Source organism: Amphiprion ocellaris, chromosome 3 (genome assembly GCF_022539595.1).
Source record: "Amphiprion ocellaris isolate individual 3 ecotype Okinawa chromosome 3, ASM2253959v1, whole genome shotgun sequence".
Taxonomy (NCBI): Eukaryota; Metazoa; Chordata; class Actinopteri; family Pomacentridae; genus Amphiprion; species Amphiprion ocellaris.
In genome coordinates, this window is record NC_072768.1 from 12,717,585 (window position 1) to 12,731,906 (window position 14,322).

General features: G+C 42.4%; 1 protein-coding gene across 2 annotated transcripts in view; it reads right to left on the reverse strand.

Moving 5' to 3' along the window:
• Positions 1-13,191, reverse strand: part of dennd4a (DENN/MADD domain containing 4A) — a 26,769-nt gene extending 13,578 nt beyond the window's left edge. Inside the window, exons 1-16 of one of the 2 annotated variants that reach the window (XM_023280980.3) lie at positions 12,957-13,191; positions 8,117-8,448; positions 7,677-7,923; positions 7,512-7,581; positions 7,254-7,423; positions 6,145-6,383; positions 5,957-6,023; positions 5,739-5,797; positions 5,487-5,631; positions 4,974-5,149; positions 4,501-4,601; positions 3,314-3,532; positions 2,726-2,871; positions 2,287-2,307; positions 697-830; positions 221-353 (exon numbers count right to left, since the gene is read on the reverse strand). In XM_023280980.3, coding sequence (XP_023136748.2) covers positions 221-353; positions 697-830; positions 2,287-2,307; positions 2,726-2,871; positions 3,314-3,532; positions 4,501-4,601; positions 4,974-5,149; positions 5,487-5,631; positions 5,739-5,797; positions 5,957-6,023; positions 6,145-6,383; positions 7,254-7,423; positions 7,512-7,581; positions 7,677-7,923; positions 8,117-8,427 — 2,238 coding nt within the window. In that variant the 5' untranslated portion in view covers positions 8,428-8,448; positions 12,957-13,191. The remainder of the gene's footprint in view (positions 1-220; positions 354-696; positions 831-2,286; positions 2,308-2,725; positions 2,872-3,313; positions 3,533-4,500; positions 4,602-4,973; positions 5,150-5,486; positions 5,632-5,738; positions 5,798-5,956; positions 6,024-6,144; positions 6,384-7,253; positions 7,424-7,511; positions 7,582-7,676; positions 7,924-8,116; positions 8,449-12,956) is intronic. The other variant, XM_023280981.3, reaches the window with a different exon arrangement.
• Between the last annotated feature and the right edge of the window lie 1,131 nt (positions 13,192-14,322).

Genomic DNA, 14,322 nt, shown 5'->3' on the forward strand with positions numbered 1-14,322 from the left:
TGTTTAGGTGGGTGGTACATGTTAAACATCCACATTAATGTCAGGACTCAAGGATGATCGATGTTATTCACTTCACCCGTCAGTGGTCATAACATTGTAGCTGAACGGTGTGTATTCTGTTGCTATAACAACAGGTCATCTGGACAGGCTCACCTTCATTACATAAGTAAAAAGTAATGATATTTCTAAGTTATTAGGTTTCACTACTCATATGACTGACCTGTTTCGAGCGTCTAAAGATGGCGGTAGGACTGGCTGGGCTGCTGTGACGTGAGGCGACGCCAGCTGAGGAAGGATTTGGTCCCTCCAGCGGCTCCAGAAGCTCAGCATTCAGCACAGGGAACCCAGAGTAGCTGCAGAAAGATGCATACCGCCTCATATATCACGACATAAACTGAAATAGACATCAATCCCACATAAACACTGGCAAGCCAAGTGACATGCACAGTAATTTGGCTCCGACTCGCCTCAAGCTTGGGCACAGACATAAGAATCCGAAAGCAATGTGTTCCAGCTCAAAATAATCACAAAGCCCTGCAGCTGTGACAAAGTCTTTAACAACAGAAGCAATTTACACTCAGTCTCTCCTTCGGGAGCAGCATTTGTGTGCACCGGTGTAAGACTGAATAAAAGAAAAGAACCAAAAAAAGAGAGACAGTCTGTCTTGTATGTGCGATTTAGAGATCAGTGCGGTACCTATAGCACAGAGGATGCTCTTCTCCCAGCGGTAGAGGAGGCAGTTCTGGAGGGTTGATGTACACCGTGTGCTCACTGCGGTGGGATTCATCCAGTTCGATCAGTCTGGTGTCCTCTGGCCGCTCACTGTCCATCTGGTTTGCCAGAGACACACACAATCATTATTGTTATTCTTTTTCCTTTTTAGGTTAAACACAAATCTATGGGTGTTAATCCTGCCTGGAGGCTTACAGCATCTGACACTGTGTGGACCCTCAGATCTGATCTAATATGAGCATCAGTGAGGACAAACAGATGTCTGTAATGAGCTCATGCGCTCGTACATGAGAAATATGGCCTCTGCCCCAATTCCATTTATCTAAAGGGCACTGCTAAGGCACAGTCTTGATCCTTTGAATCCTCCAAGAATAAATTAATCTCGGCTGCAGTGACCTGGACAAAATTGATGCCATGTTGCTCTAGGGACATGAAACTATTTAAATGTACCGCTTTGGCAGTGCTACTTGATACTAAACTGCCACATTTGTTTCAGCTCTTAACTGATTTATCTGCTGTTTGGATTAAAGTGTACAAAGACCCATTGCCTGTCTGACAGCAACACAAAGTAGAAGAGCAACAGCACACATTCCTTTATTGGAGAAGCTCAGCACCAAATAGCTGTCTGTGCGATCATAAAAAGCCTACTATGCTGATGCGCAGCTACTTGGCGTATCTGAATCGATTACCAGCTTATCTCCGGCATGAGTTTCACAAAAACGTTAATATTATGGCAGCAGTTGAATAGTTCCCCAGTGGTGCTGCATTACAGGGTTTGTTCCACTCAGTTGAGTGGATGATTCAGTCAACTGACCTGACTGCCCTCGCTTCAATTCTGCTCAGTGTTTCTCCGCTTGTTGCCCTTCCTCTTACACCCGAGAGGTCTTTCTCAATCACGCAGTTGTTGTCAACCTCAGCAGCACTGACGCTGAATGAACCAACGCTTCCACTTCTCAGTAAAAACCGCAATGACCATCAATACAGGACTTCTAACTGTTCTCGCAGGATGTATATGTGACTTCCTGATTGCACAAGTTTGCAAGCACAGAGAGACAGAGATAGACATTTTGGAGCAGAGGCGGATGTTTTGTCATTTTTTTGTGTGCGTGTGTAATAAAACGTGGGCATGTTGTGTCATGAAAACTGTCAAATCTGCAAATAATTAGCACAAACTAACAATGAGCACAACTTCCCACATCAAACAGGATTTCAACAAACTTGCTTTTCTTTTCCTATTTTGTTCCTCTGTATTATATTTCATAGAGGAAAGTCAGGAAAGCACACAGAGGAACGGATTGTCTCAGGACTGGAAGATAGAGAGCTGAGCAGTTCTTATTTCTTTCTAATAACACCCGGTTGACTAATGCATATTTCTGACAGTTAATGCACATCCTCACAATCAAGAAGTTTCCTGCGCTGCATTCTACCTCACTTTGATTTAATCGAAAGAAAGGCACAGATACACGATGGAAAACACCTCTAAAATTGGGTAAAAATCATTTCTCCTCATAAACACAGAAAGTTGAATCAACAACACAAGTTCTGGCAGCTTACCTTGCCTCCAGTGGTGAATAACTAACAGGCAGGAGCCATGATGGCAGAAAAAAAGAGCAGAAAGAGAAGATAAAAGGCAGAAAATGAGAGAACAGTACATTTTTTTAAAAAAGCGGGAACGAACACAGTTAGAAATTATAGCTGAGAAAAGCTTAAAGCTGATGTTAATAAGAGGCTCAAGGGATATGGCGGTGTTTTAATTATCCTCTGTTTATTTTTATTAGTTTGTGTTACCTTACTTATTAGCTCCTTCAAATTAAATAAAGGCCACAATCAGATTTTAATTGGGAGGGCAGCATGTGATTAATCTTTCTCTGCAAAAGGGTGGAGGCCAGACTAAATATTATTCATGGAGAAATTGTTTCCTACACTGCAGAATGATCCTGATGAACTGTCTGTGACACTGAAATCCGTAATAAAGATTAGCTGCAAATCTCACCTTATCAACGCACTCATCAAAGAAAGCCAAGCTGGCGTCTTTATCGCTGACAAAGGAGCACTCCTCTATGAAACGACTGAACATTTGAGTCTTGGTCATGAGGGAGTAAAACCTCTGATTGGAGCGGTCTCTGCTCTTCAGGAAGCCTGTGAAGCAAAACACATTATTCAATGACAAAGTTGAAAAGTGGGCATTGATACCAGTGTCATGACCATAACTTCAGAGATTTACTTTTAAAGCCATGGAAGAGTATTAAGATGCAGACTTAACCAACATTTACAGGAAATAAAATACCGTATTATGAAACAAGTTGTTCTCCCTTGCTCCGCTTGCATAAGAGCACACAGATGTTGTGGGACACTGCGCTATTATTCATGGACGCTTCTCTGAGCCTAATTTCCACTGAGGCTTAAGTTAAATCACCAGAGTCATTACAGCAGCGATTTAGGGCAAAGTTTGATGCAGCAGTTCTCAGTCCATAACCCCCTAACCTACAACGGTGCTGAATCTCAGGGGCAGGGAAACGCTAGCTTGTCAGCATGGTTTGTGATTACAAAGAGTAAAGTGTATATTAGGTGTAAAACATACCTTGGAGGTCAAAGAGGGAGTTGGCATCGGTGGTCTTCTCAGACGGAGCTTGGGTGATGGGCTGCAGATAGGAGCGGTAGCCTCGTAGGATAGCGGCCATGAACCGCAGGAAGGCCTCCTGGATCTCCAGCTCCAGAGTGTGGAGGCTTTTTCCACCATTAAGCTCACAGTCAGTCACTGTGTGGTCCATCTGCACATCTTCACGGTTTAACTGACCGCCTGAGAGTACAAAAAGGTGCATGATTTAGAGTCCATGGGCACATAAACAACTTGACAACAAAGAGTTAGTTATTAAAAACTGCACCGGTTTATCAATAAATGGGAGGTGAGAAGACGGACAGAAAAGCTGTGTTTTAATCTGGTAGGTAATATTGAATTTGACTCGCAGGTAGCTCTGATGATACAGCACAATTAAGTCGAATACCACAATGAATATCAGTACAAAAGTGCTTTTTCTGCTCTTGCAGTGAAATTATTAGCACTTTTCCGACAATGATGTGTGCACTTAAAAAGACTTAGGCACAGCACTTTGAAAGAGAAGAAACTGGGGGTCACCAAAGCCATTAAGAGTAATTTTCGGAAGACAGTAAAAGCCTGTACACATTTTCTCAGCAATCTAATCAATAGTTCTTGAGATATTTCAGTCTGGATCAAAGCGGTGGAGAGACCAAATGACCAACCAATCAATAGAACCAAAATACAAAAATACTGTTAAAACTGGTCAAAAATAGACAACTGCATGCTCTGTTGTTACATTTCCAGCACAAAACATAAAAGGTAAACATTAATCTGTCACAATCAAACAGCTACTTTCCTGGCCAGAATTAGTTTTATATCGATGTTTAACCATCACAAAGAAAGAAATCCATTGTCTGGGTTTTACTACAATAAATCTCCATCGGTTCAGCCACATGACATATTGAAACCTGAGTAAGAGGCAAAAGCAGTTCTGGGAATATCTGGGTAAATGTCAAATTGAAGAAGTATAAGAGGCAGAGTGAGGAGAAGTGTGTATACCGTAAATGACACGTTCTGCGCAAGATGCACTAAGAATCACAAGATGTCTTTGTGTAACATCCTCTGAGCTTTCCTGTAAAGTTGACAGTGCAGGCTGACTCAACAACAGACTCAACCTAAATTATTCATGAAACCACTTATAAGATGACACAGCATCAAACTGGACTCACCCTCAGTGAGCTGCTGATGGAGCTTATTCAGGGTATTCAGGAGATGCTTGCAGGCCCTCCTTGGCAAGATTTTCCACGTTAAAGCCTTCTTGTCGTCTTTTCTGAAAGCACACCATACGGTTTTCATTACGAGGGAGGACAGTCAAGAAACATTGCAAAAAGATACGAGGAGGGAGACAGATTCACTGACATCAGCACTGACAGCTTAATCTTTTCGCAAAATAGCTTTTGGATTGATGTGAGAGACCAGCAGTTGACGAATGTGCTTTTGTGTACAGTAAGAATATTTCACATTCCAACCCCTATCATTACATAAGAGGGGCTCTCACTGACGGATAGCATTAACCTCTGGAATATCTTTCAGACTGGACTAATGAAAACCTGGACTGTGGAACAATTGATTTTTTGCTGGGTGTCTTACAAGTTGAAGGTGGCCATTTATCACAGGCTGGCTGGGGTCAGAGGTCACTTACTGGGAGATGGTGTTGGTGTCCAGATCCACACAACTGATGTCAGCAGGGGGCACGTAGAGGTCAAAGTATCTGGAGTCTACACCAACGATGAAAGGACATGGAGCACTGAGAACATCTGCCAGGGCCAGCGGGCACAGAGGGATGTAAGGGCACGGCCAGTGGAAGGGAAAGATCATCTGAAAGCAAAGACACATCCATCATTACAATATATCAATGTTACAAATACATACATCGCATGGACATAAGATGAGGTTTAAACACTGAAATAGTCTGTAGTCTTTCTTATTGCTTGCTCTTATTTGAGGGTTTTATATGTACATTTCTTTGAAGAATGTTTTTCTGAAAGAAAAGTTACAAAGCAACAATACCACAGCGGGTCTGCTTTGATGTGATTACAGGTAATTCATTGAAGCTGCAGCCCTGCTTCATTCATCACTGAACGTACAATCACATTAAAGAGCACCCTCCTTTACCCAGAAAAGTGGAGAAATGAAAAAAGAACAGAAGACTTACAGACACAAGGGCTTCAGTAACACTGGTGAGCACAGCTGGACGCAGGGAATGAACCAGGATCTTGTGCTCTGTGACCGCCAGCACCAGCAGAGTGGCTGCATTTTTGGGTCCCAGATTCAGTAGTAACGTGGAGAGGCTTCCACCGCTGCCGCACAAAAACACACACACAAATGAAACCAGATGGTAACAGATTAGCTGCAAGTACAGGGTGCTGTCATGATATAATGTTGCGATTTATTGATGTTTCTCTACCTGAGAGGCAGCGGAGAGGACACAGGTTGGCTCAGTATCAGGCTGTCATGTGGCGACAGCTGTGGAAGACAAACAGAAGACTATTAGTGGGTTTGTGCGTCAGTGGGTGGATGATTTAGTTTGTGCTACTGCGTTTTTAAAAGGCATTCATGTCATATCAGATGAAGCAGCTGTACAGAATGGAAGTCATTTCTTCGCTCATCAAATGTTAGGCTCACCTGCACGAGGATGCGCGGCCTCTGAGTGGAGGGAAATGGCACATTTTGCATGAAGTGAGAGATGTGCCTGTGAGTAAAGCAAAAAAGAATATGTTAATGAAGAGGTCAGGACATACATTTCTGTTTGAAAGATTCAGAAGTTTCTGATAAACTTTGACAAAAGGACAAAAACTGTAAAATTTGCTAACTTTTCAATAGGCACGGCATGTGGCCCAGAGATGGAATATCGGTAGAGGAAAGTGAGAAAGCTCCTGAAGGACTGGAAGAAGGGCCAATGGGAGAGTAAGCAGATGCTCTTGTTGCTGTAAACATTTCTGGTCCCATCAGGTTCAAAATCGGAGCTTGGCAGGCCGAGCTGAGAACGCTGACGCTCCGACAGATTCTCCTCTGAATAAGGCTCATAGAACTGGATAGCTGCTCCGTACACCTTCACAGAAAGGGATCACAGTGTGAGTGTGACGCTCAGCACAAAGAACATTCAATACATGCTCAAGGATGCACATACGTGTTAACATCCTGGTGCAAACTCAACAAAGACAAGCCACACAGTAGGAAAAGGTTCTTTGAAAGAACACAGTCAGGTAAGCTGCTGCAGTAGCATCACTGGAAAGTTTTCATCATAATAAATCTGCTAAATAATGCTCAGCCTTTTGAAGTTCTTTCTCCCAAATAAATAAACAAATCATTCCAGGCATGCAGAGCCAGGAGACTAGCCTGGAGACTCGAGGTTGCAGGGAAGAATGAATAAGCACTGAGGCATTCAGCATTTAGAACATGCGCACAAGCCCAAGTGGTGCATGAGCCATCCATTATTCAAAAGATGAGCTGCAAAAAAAATCTCTTATGCTGCATTGCTTTCAAAGGCTAACAGCCTTTTAGTATTCCATACACAGCCTTCAGACCATTGTTGATTCCAGTCAGAGTTTAGAAGTTGATTAAGATTGTCTGGTATTCTTAGAAATACTACTGCAGTTCATCAACGGACTAATCCATAAGGGATCCTAATGCACAGTGAGAGACAGACGGCGAGATGAAGATGGAGAGGATGGCTGAAATGAAGCAATTAAGGGAGAATTTGTGTTTTAAGGGGCAAAAAAAATGATGCAAAAGTTGGGGGAAGTCCTTAATTCAAGATGTTGTAAATGACTGAAGGGAGAAATGGATTTCTTGGTAATATCAGTATGGTAGTTTGTAATTCTGTGTTTTGTATGTGACAAAAGGACAGTATGAGTAAAAGATAGTAAAGAAGAAAAGCAACATGGTACAAGGTAACACCAATGTAAGTAGGTGGTTCTACCTTTTCTCCAGAGGCCCCGGTTAGTACAAATGTGGAAAAAACAGGCAGGGAGTGTTTGGTGTGTGCAGGCCAGCACTCGATCATGGCCCCCATGGGCAGGCAGAACATAGGCACTGACTCAGGCAGTGGGAAGGACTCGTAGTCCTCTTCAGGGTACCTACACAACAGACCTAGACACAAATGCACCCAACAGTCAGTAAAACACTATCTTCTTAAGGATACTTATGAATACTGACAGACATCTACACAATAGTTTACCTGCTTTATATGCAATTGCATTTGCTTTAGCCAGAGACTTCTTATAACAAAGATAGACTGAGGATCCCCACTGGAATGTGAAGAAAGAAATCACAGATCAGTGAAAACCTGGATTATTTGTATAGACATTAGACAAATGTGAACAGTCTTGGAGCCCTGACCCACCATGCTGCTGTTGAGGTTCTTGTCCACCTTGCAGAAGGTGTGAGGAGGCACCTCCCCCTTCCCAGGAATGATGACGCAGACATCAGTGACAGCCAGTGAAGTGTGTGGTTGACTCTTTGGAGCACGGCGGTAGGTGATGTAGATGCGTTGGGAGGATGAGCTGCTGATGTTGGCAGGGCGGCCTGAGGGCGTTGTCTGGACGATGTGACATCCAGGCTTTAGCTTCTCTTTCCACTCGTACAGAACCCTGAAACATGAGGCGGTGATAGGCCGACTTTTTACACAGTGCTTTTGAAATCGGGAGAGCTTTGATAAAACGTGCATTGAAGAGATGAGAGACTAGAGGATATGTATAAAAGCAGATTACAGTGACCCTAGGCAGAGCAGTGATTAGTGGTGCTGGGTGAGTAAAGGGTCAGTGAGTGAGGATTACTTCTTACCCAAGATCTGTCAGTGGAGGCTTATCTCTGCCTCGCTTGAAGCACAAGAAGATCTGTGGGCCCCTGAGGCTGGCTCCATTGAGCTCTGCAGAGAGACCTGAAGGGGTGTTCTCCACACAGGTGAACCCTGGGGGTACCTCTTCACCCAGGGAGCGGATCACTACGGCGACATCGGTAATGGGAGCTTTGGGCTTCACAGATTTGGGACCGGCATCATCAAAGTGCAGATCCTCCTCCAGAGGCTTGGATGAGTCGGTGAGGCCGGCAACCACAAAGTAGTCGGCTACACGAGGCCCTTTATCCTCCATCATTTCCCATTCCCACACTGTGGACTGGAGAGGAGAGAAGGGGGAGGGTGTAAGAAGGGGGAATGTCCTTTATACATTTATAATCAAATTGAAAAATGTACTCTAGCTTAAAATGGGTGGAAAATGGGCTTTTGCCATCAGGAAACAGCCTGGCCGATCAGCCACGGTTGGCTAAAACAGCACCACCCTCAAATTCCCTCTTTAAGCACATTGTATTAGTTGTGTTGCTGCTCCAATTGTTGCGTGAAACAAGTACATAGAGATAAAACACAGCAAGAAAAACGTATCCTTCACCTACATTATAAATACATATTACACTGAAGAAATAACATGTAATGAGGCCATCTGGAAACATTTAACATGCATTCCTGCCTACAAAAACATAATATTTCAACATGGAATATAGGAGTCCTAACCCCACCCTGCCATGACTGATTATGTAAAATAAAACACATGCCTCCGTAGAGAAAGAAAGAAAAAAAGCATGTGTGGAAAGTAAAGAAAAAAAAAACAGAACTGTAACTGCATTCGGAAATGAAGCGAGGGTGCATTGTAGTGCAGCATACTGAGCTTTTAGTGAGGTAATATTCAGACGGCGTTTATTCTGGGCTCAACAACATCACGAAAAAAGGAAAGGGGTACAGGGAGCGCCTGTGAATCAGCTTGTTATGGCTTTATCACAAAGCATTGGAGCCCTGGAAGCCCTCTCAGCGCTGGGCCAGCTTATTGTGCTTCAGCTGAAGAGCCTGCTTTAGCTCTCTCAGCAGTTCCTCCACGCTCACTGGCAAACTGATAAACAGATGCCTAATATTTCCCCCGCTGGTATATGTGGGAGTTAGCCTGAAGTTGTCCCCCTCCTCTGTGCTGGATGTGTCACTGTTAGGAAACATGGTACACACGAAGCCCTACCATATCTCACCTACTTAGGACTTTGGCTTTGGAGCAGCATGCTGTTGCTCGCTGTGGCTGTGTGATGGGACAGACAGCTAAGCACCGCTTACAGGCTTAGTGTGTGAAACTGACCGCTAACACGAGAACATGGAAAAATAAAGATAATCTATGGAAGCAAGCAGCATTTCGGCAGCAGTGCTGAGGGGTGAGGAAGAGTCGCCCATTTAAAGCCAGACAGTCAGAGATCGATTTGATTGATTTGTATTTGACTGATTTCTCAAGTGGCTAGAAATCCTAAAAATATTTACCAACAAAACTCAGGTCAATATATTCCCTGTTTCATAAGCTTGTTTGCACATCGGTAAGAGCTAATCGTGACTCATCCTCACAGGGTTGTTCATGGTCTTTCAGTCTTTTAATCTACATTTGTTTATGTCTTATGTTCCCTTCGCAGCTGACGGCTGTTTTGAAGGAAGTTATTTGTGCTCGACAGAAGAGACTTTTGGGTATGACTGATGACTCAGCAAGGCAAGCAACAAAAAAGTTTTCAGATTTTTCTGAAATCCCTCGCCACAGCAAACCATTGTCAATACTGGAACTGCAAAATATATAAATATTCAATACAGTATAGTACTTCTTCTTCTAATTTTCACTCCGGTTCTCCAAATTGATGCATAAAGCAACATAAGCCACACAGTCGAGATCCAGAATATGACACATTATGACTTCTTCAATATGTCCTATACATCTTGGCATCGTTTACATGTTACTGCACTGGTTCTACACTCACCAGCTGTCCAGTAAAACAGCTAAAAGTGGCTGGTGAGTCGACTTTCCAGCTTGACAAGTGGCACCAAAACATTTTAATGGAAAACCTTTCAATTTCTACACTCATTTCCCCATGAAATAAGATATATTATAGCCCATTTTTTTCTGTACTAGACATATCTTATATATATTATTTGATGTTTTTTTCTTATATCAGAAAATGCCTGCAAACATCACACTGCTGTCCTCCACAGACACAGGATGATCAAGCATTATTTGAAACAATATACTATTCAGATAGCTTGCTAAATGTTCCCTGACTTTGCATCATCACTATAAAAACTGCGTATGATGGAGAAACTGGTAAATGCATTAAGGAGAAAAAAATCCTCAACAACACATGCTTACAATCACTGTCATCTAATTATATAGACCCAAGTTATTCTATTCAGCTGATCAGCCTCTTCTTTAATGCGACACAACCTTTGAGCCAATCTCTAAAATACCTGCTCTCAGGAGTTACCGCATGAATGCTTCTAAATATGCAGCTGATAGCATGACAGATGTGTCGTGTAATACTTTGAAGGTTCAGGATTAAATATAGATGTAATCTCCAGTTCCAACTACCATGACATCCATTGCGTCTATTCCTCCCCCTCGACAGGAAGCACAGGCCTAAAATTATATCTAATCCTCTCCATAGCAACAACATTAAAACTGAACAGTGAACTGAAGACTGAATATTTCTGTCTCTGATGCAGAACAGTGAAGAGTAATCAACTAAAATAAATCTCTGAGACACATGTTTTAAATATTAGGCGGTATCAGTACAGCCATAACAATAGTTTGGGTCTGCTTCAGTCATTATAATTGACCATGTTGTCTTTGTTTTGATCTGGAAATTGGAACACACTCATCTGACCTTCAAGTGAACAGACCCGTTCAGTGTTTTATTGGAAATGTTTTCTGTGATTTCCATCACAGTGCTGGGTAGACTATGCTAGATTAGAAAACATTATTAGCCTTCTGCTGTCATGTACTTTGTTGTGTTGCACAGTATTTCATTCAGTCCATCAATCTAGAGAGACTTGTTTTCTAAAAATCCTTTGAGACCTGCTTTGGCGACAAAAAAACTATAAATAACTCGATCAGACATGGTATTTTATTTCGATGTCATTTCCAAACATCTTCTGCTTGTGTCACTTACTGCAGGCAGTCCTGTGTTAGCTCAGGCCTGGCAAGCCAGTGACTCATGGTCTCCCCAGAAACTGCAATCTTTTCATTCACCACAGATTTTTTTTCATAATAGCAGCACAAATAAGGACATGGCGGATTTCCTCTTCTTGTCAGCTAAGAACTGACTTCCCTCTTCACGTCCACTACTGTTTTAATGACTCACCTCCAACCATCAGCTTTGCAGTAATTTGTTAACCACTTGAGCCACAGCTTTCCCAAGCTTTAGTGCAATTTCCCTCGAAATGGAGATGCAAACCTAAAAATTTTCCCACACTGTCTGAGCACATCACATCTTCTGCATCCTCTGCTCCCAGAGCTTCATTTAACACACTCTGAGATGTCTTTTGCAGTTTGCATCATTGCTGAAAATTTACATTTCTGAATGTTACAAGCACCACTTTAAACATTGACTCTTGCCTGAAGTATTTGAGCTCTATGACTTTGTGATTTAAGTTACTAAACTGTTACCCTTACTTTCTTCAGTTATTATAGCAGCAGTTTGTAAAAGAAAAATAAACTGTCAGTGGGTGTACAGGTGAAATAGGCTCAAAACAACAAATATTCAACATGTTTTTGCTTTAAAACAGAAGGAAATATTTCAAAATCAGAGTCACATTAAGGCTGAACTTGGACATCATTTGAAACAGTATAATTGGTTGTGTATCCCCGGTATCTTTTGATGTTTCGTGCCAGGAACATTTTGTTTTTTTTCCCCAGATTTGACACAGAACCCTTAAAAATCGATCCGTTCTGCTGTGAAACAGGCTTTGTGTTGTGACTTTTGCTTTGAGTATCCCAGTGTTGTTGTAATCACGGCCCCAGAGACAGAGGCAGGCTGCTGGCTGGTCAGTCCCAGGCTGTGCAGGGATTAGAGGGCTGTGTTAACAGCAGGGGGGCAGGGAGGATGGGCAGCCTGATCAAGGAAGGAACCACCACAACATTTCACTCAGCATCTGCTCCCTCTTAGCACCATGAAGGCAACCCTCAGCCCCATCAGCCATTTGCGTTCCTTATGTTTGACAGGGGGGGAACCCTGGCTGCCTGGTGAGGAAACCACTCACGCCCAGGATAAACAGAGCAGAAAGATGAGGGAGAAAATGCTCTGTGTTGCTGGAAATAGAAGAAAATTCTAAAGAGCCCTTGGTGATAAGCCTGCAAAGCTTGCATCACGTGCAGACGGAGAATTTGGTGAATTGCAAGCAAACGGTCCTTTAAAAAATATCACTGACCAAAGCCACTACAATAACAGAGGGGCTTTCCTCATATGGCCACTACAGAAGAAGCCATCTTATGGAGCGTCTATACGGGATGCAATGAAAGAAGCCTCCATATGATTTCATTGTAACCAATGGGCGAACTGTATATACAGCAAATCACACACAGGCAGCGATGCACACCATAAAGCAATAAATTACCCTTGCAATTCACATTAACCTAATATATTTACCGAATCAACAATCTAACATTAAAATAATAATTCAAGCGATCGCAATCAGACACCATCACAAACGAGACCCCAGCCTTGGAATATTAAAAAAAAAAAAAAAAAAAAAAAAAAAAAAAACAGAAAAAGGATTAAATTGATAAAAGAAATGAGCGTTGTTTGTTGTTATTCCCAATAAGAAGAATCTACTCACATCACGACGACTGAAAGATGATCTGTCGAATATGAGTGCACGTCGAAATACAACCCAGAGAATAAATATTTGATCCTCAGTGTTTTGGTTCGGCTGTAGAAATATATATTTTTTTTTCGGCTTCAATCTAAAATTATTACCATAAATAAAAACGAGAAAAACAATAATAATTCACAGTGCGTTGGACAGATCCGAATAGACGGTGGAGTCCACAGCAGCGCTTTATCCAGACCTGCGCTGCCCACGTGACTCATTACAACCCTCACCCACGTCACTGGTGACACTGCTGGCAGCTGTGAGCGAAGAAGCGCGTCTGAGCTGTGAGCAAACATTTGGCGAACTTGTGCGACTTAACTGCACGGGATATGGAGCAAGATCAGTGTTGTCATTGCTGTCTGACATTTCAAGGCTGAGGACGACCTTCACTGATTTCAACAAGCTGGACAAAATAATAGAGACAGCTGTCAGACAGAAGTTCCACAGCACCGGAAGCTGCGTCCCTTTTAAAATGATCCCAGCCCTAAACCAGCAACTGTCTATGGGCATCACAGCATTCAGGAAGCTGGGATTTGTTGCACACCTGTTGTATCAGACAGCTTTATTTACCTGATATATAGGCCACTGATTGTGTTTCATTTTAACGCCACAATTCAAAGGTGTAAATCTTTCTAGTCTTCTGCACTCTGGCAGGAATAAAATGCCTTTTTGGGGGGTTGTGTGGGTCTAAAATTAGCTACACTTAAATCTACTAAGTCTAAATAATGTATTTGGCCTACAAAACACCCACCATGCATTTTGTTTTAGTATTGGCACAGTGGTTGGCACCGATGACGCCCTAACAACCAAATGAGTTCAAACCTCCTGGTCAGCTCACATCTTTGTGTGTAGAGTTTGCATCTTCTTCCTCTTCTTGTGTGGGTTTTCTCCTCCCACAGTCCAAAAGGCACAAATACAGCATCATGCAATGTTAATATGCGATTCTAAACTGGCTGTGAGTATGAGTGAACATGGGTGTCTGTCTTTTTTAGCTCCGGCCCCTTGTGACCATAGACGATAAAACGGGTGTAGTTAACGGATGTGTGGACAGGCCCAGATTGCCAAGACCCTCAATTTGCACTAATACATCACCAAATTTAAGACCCTGGTTCATAATAAAAGCACATTTTTATATCTCCACTGTCAACAAAGCATAAATTGTGTTTGTTTATGATCAGTTATCTAATATGTGTGTGAAAATCCCAACATCTCTCTCTGCCACCACTGACAATTAACTGCTGTGTGTGATTGAGGTCACTTGGCTGCAAATCAAAATCCACCTTGAAGACAAGAAAGAATAATTTATATCTACATTATACATACAGTCTAG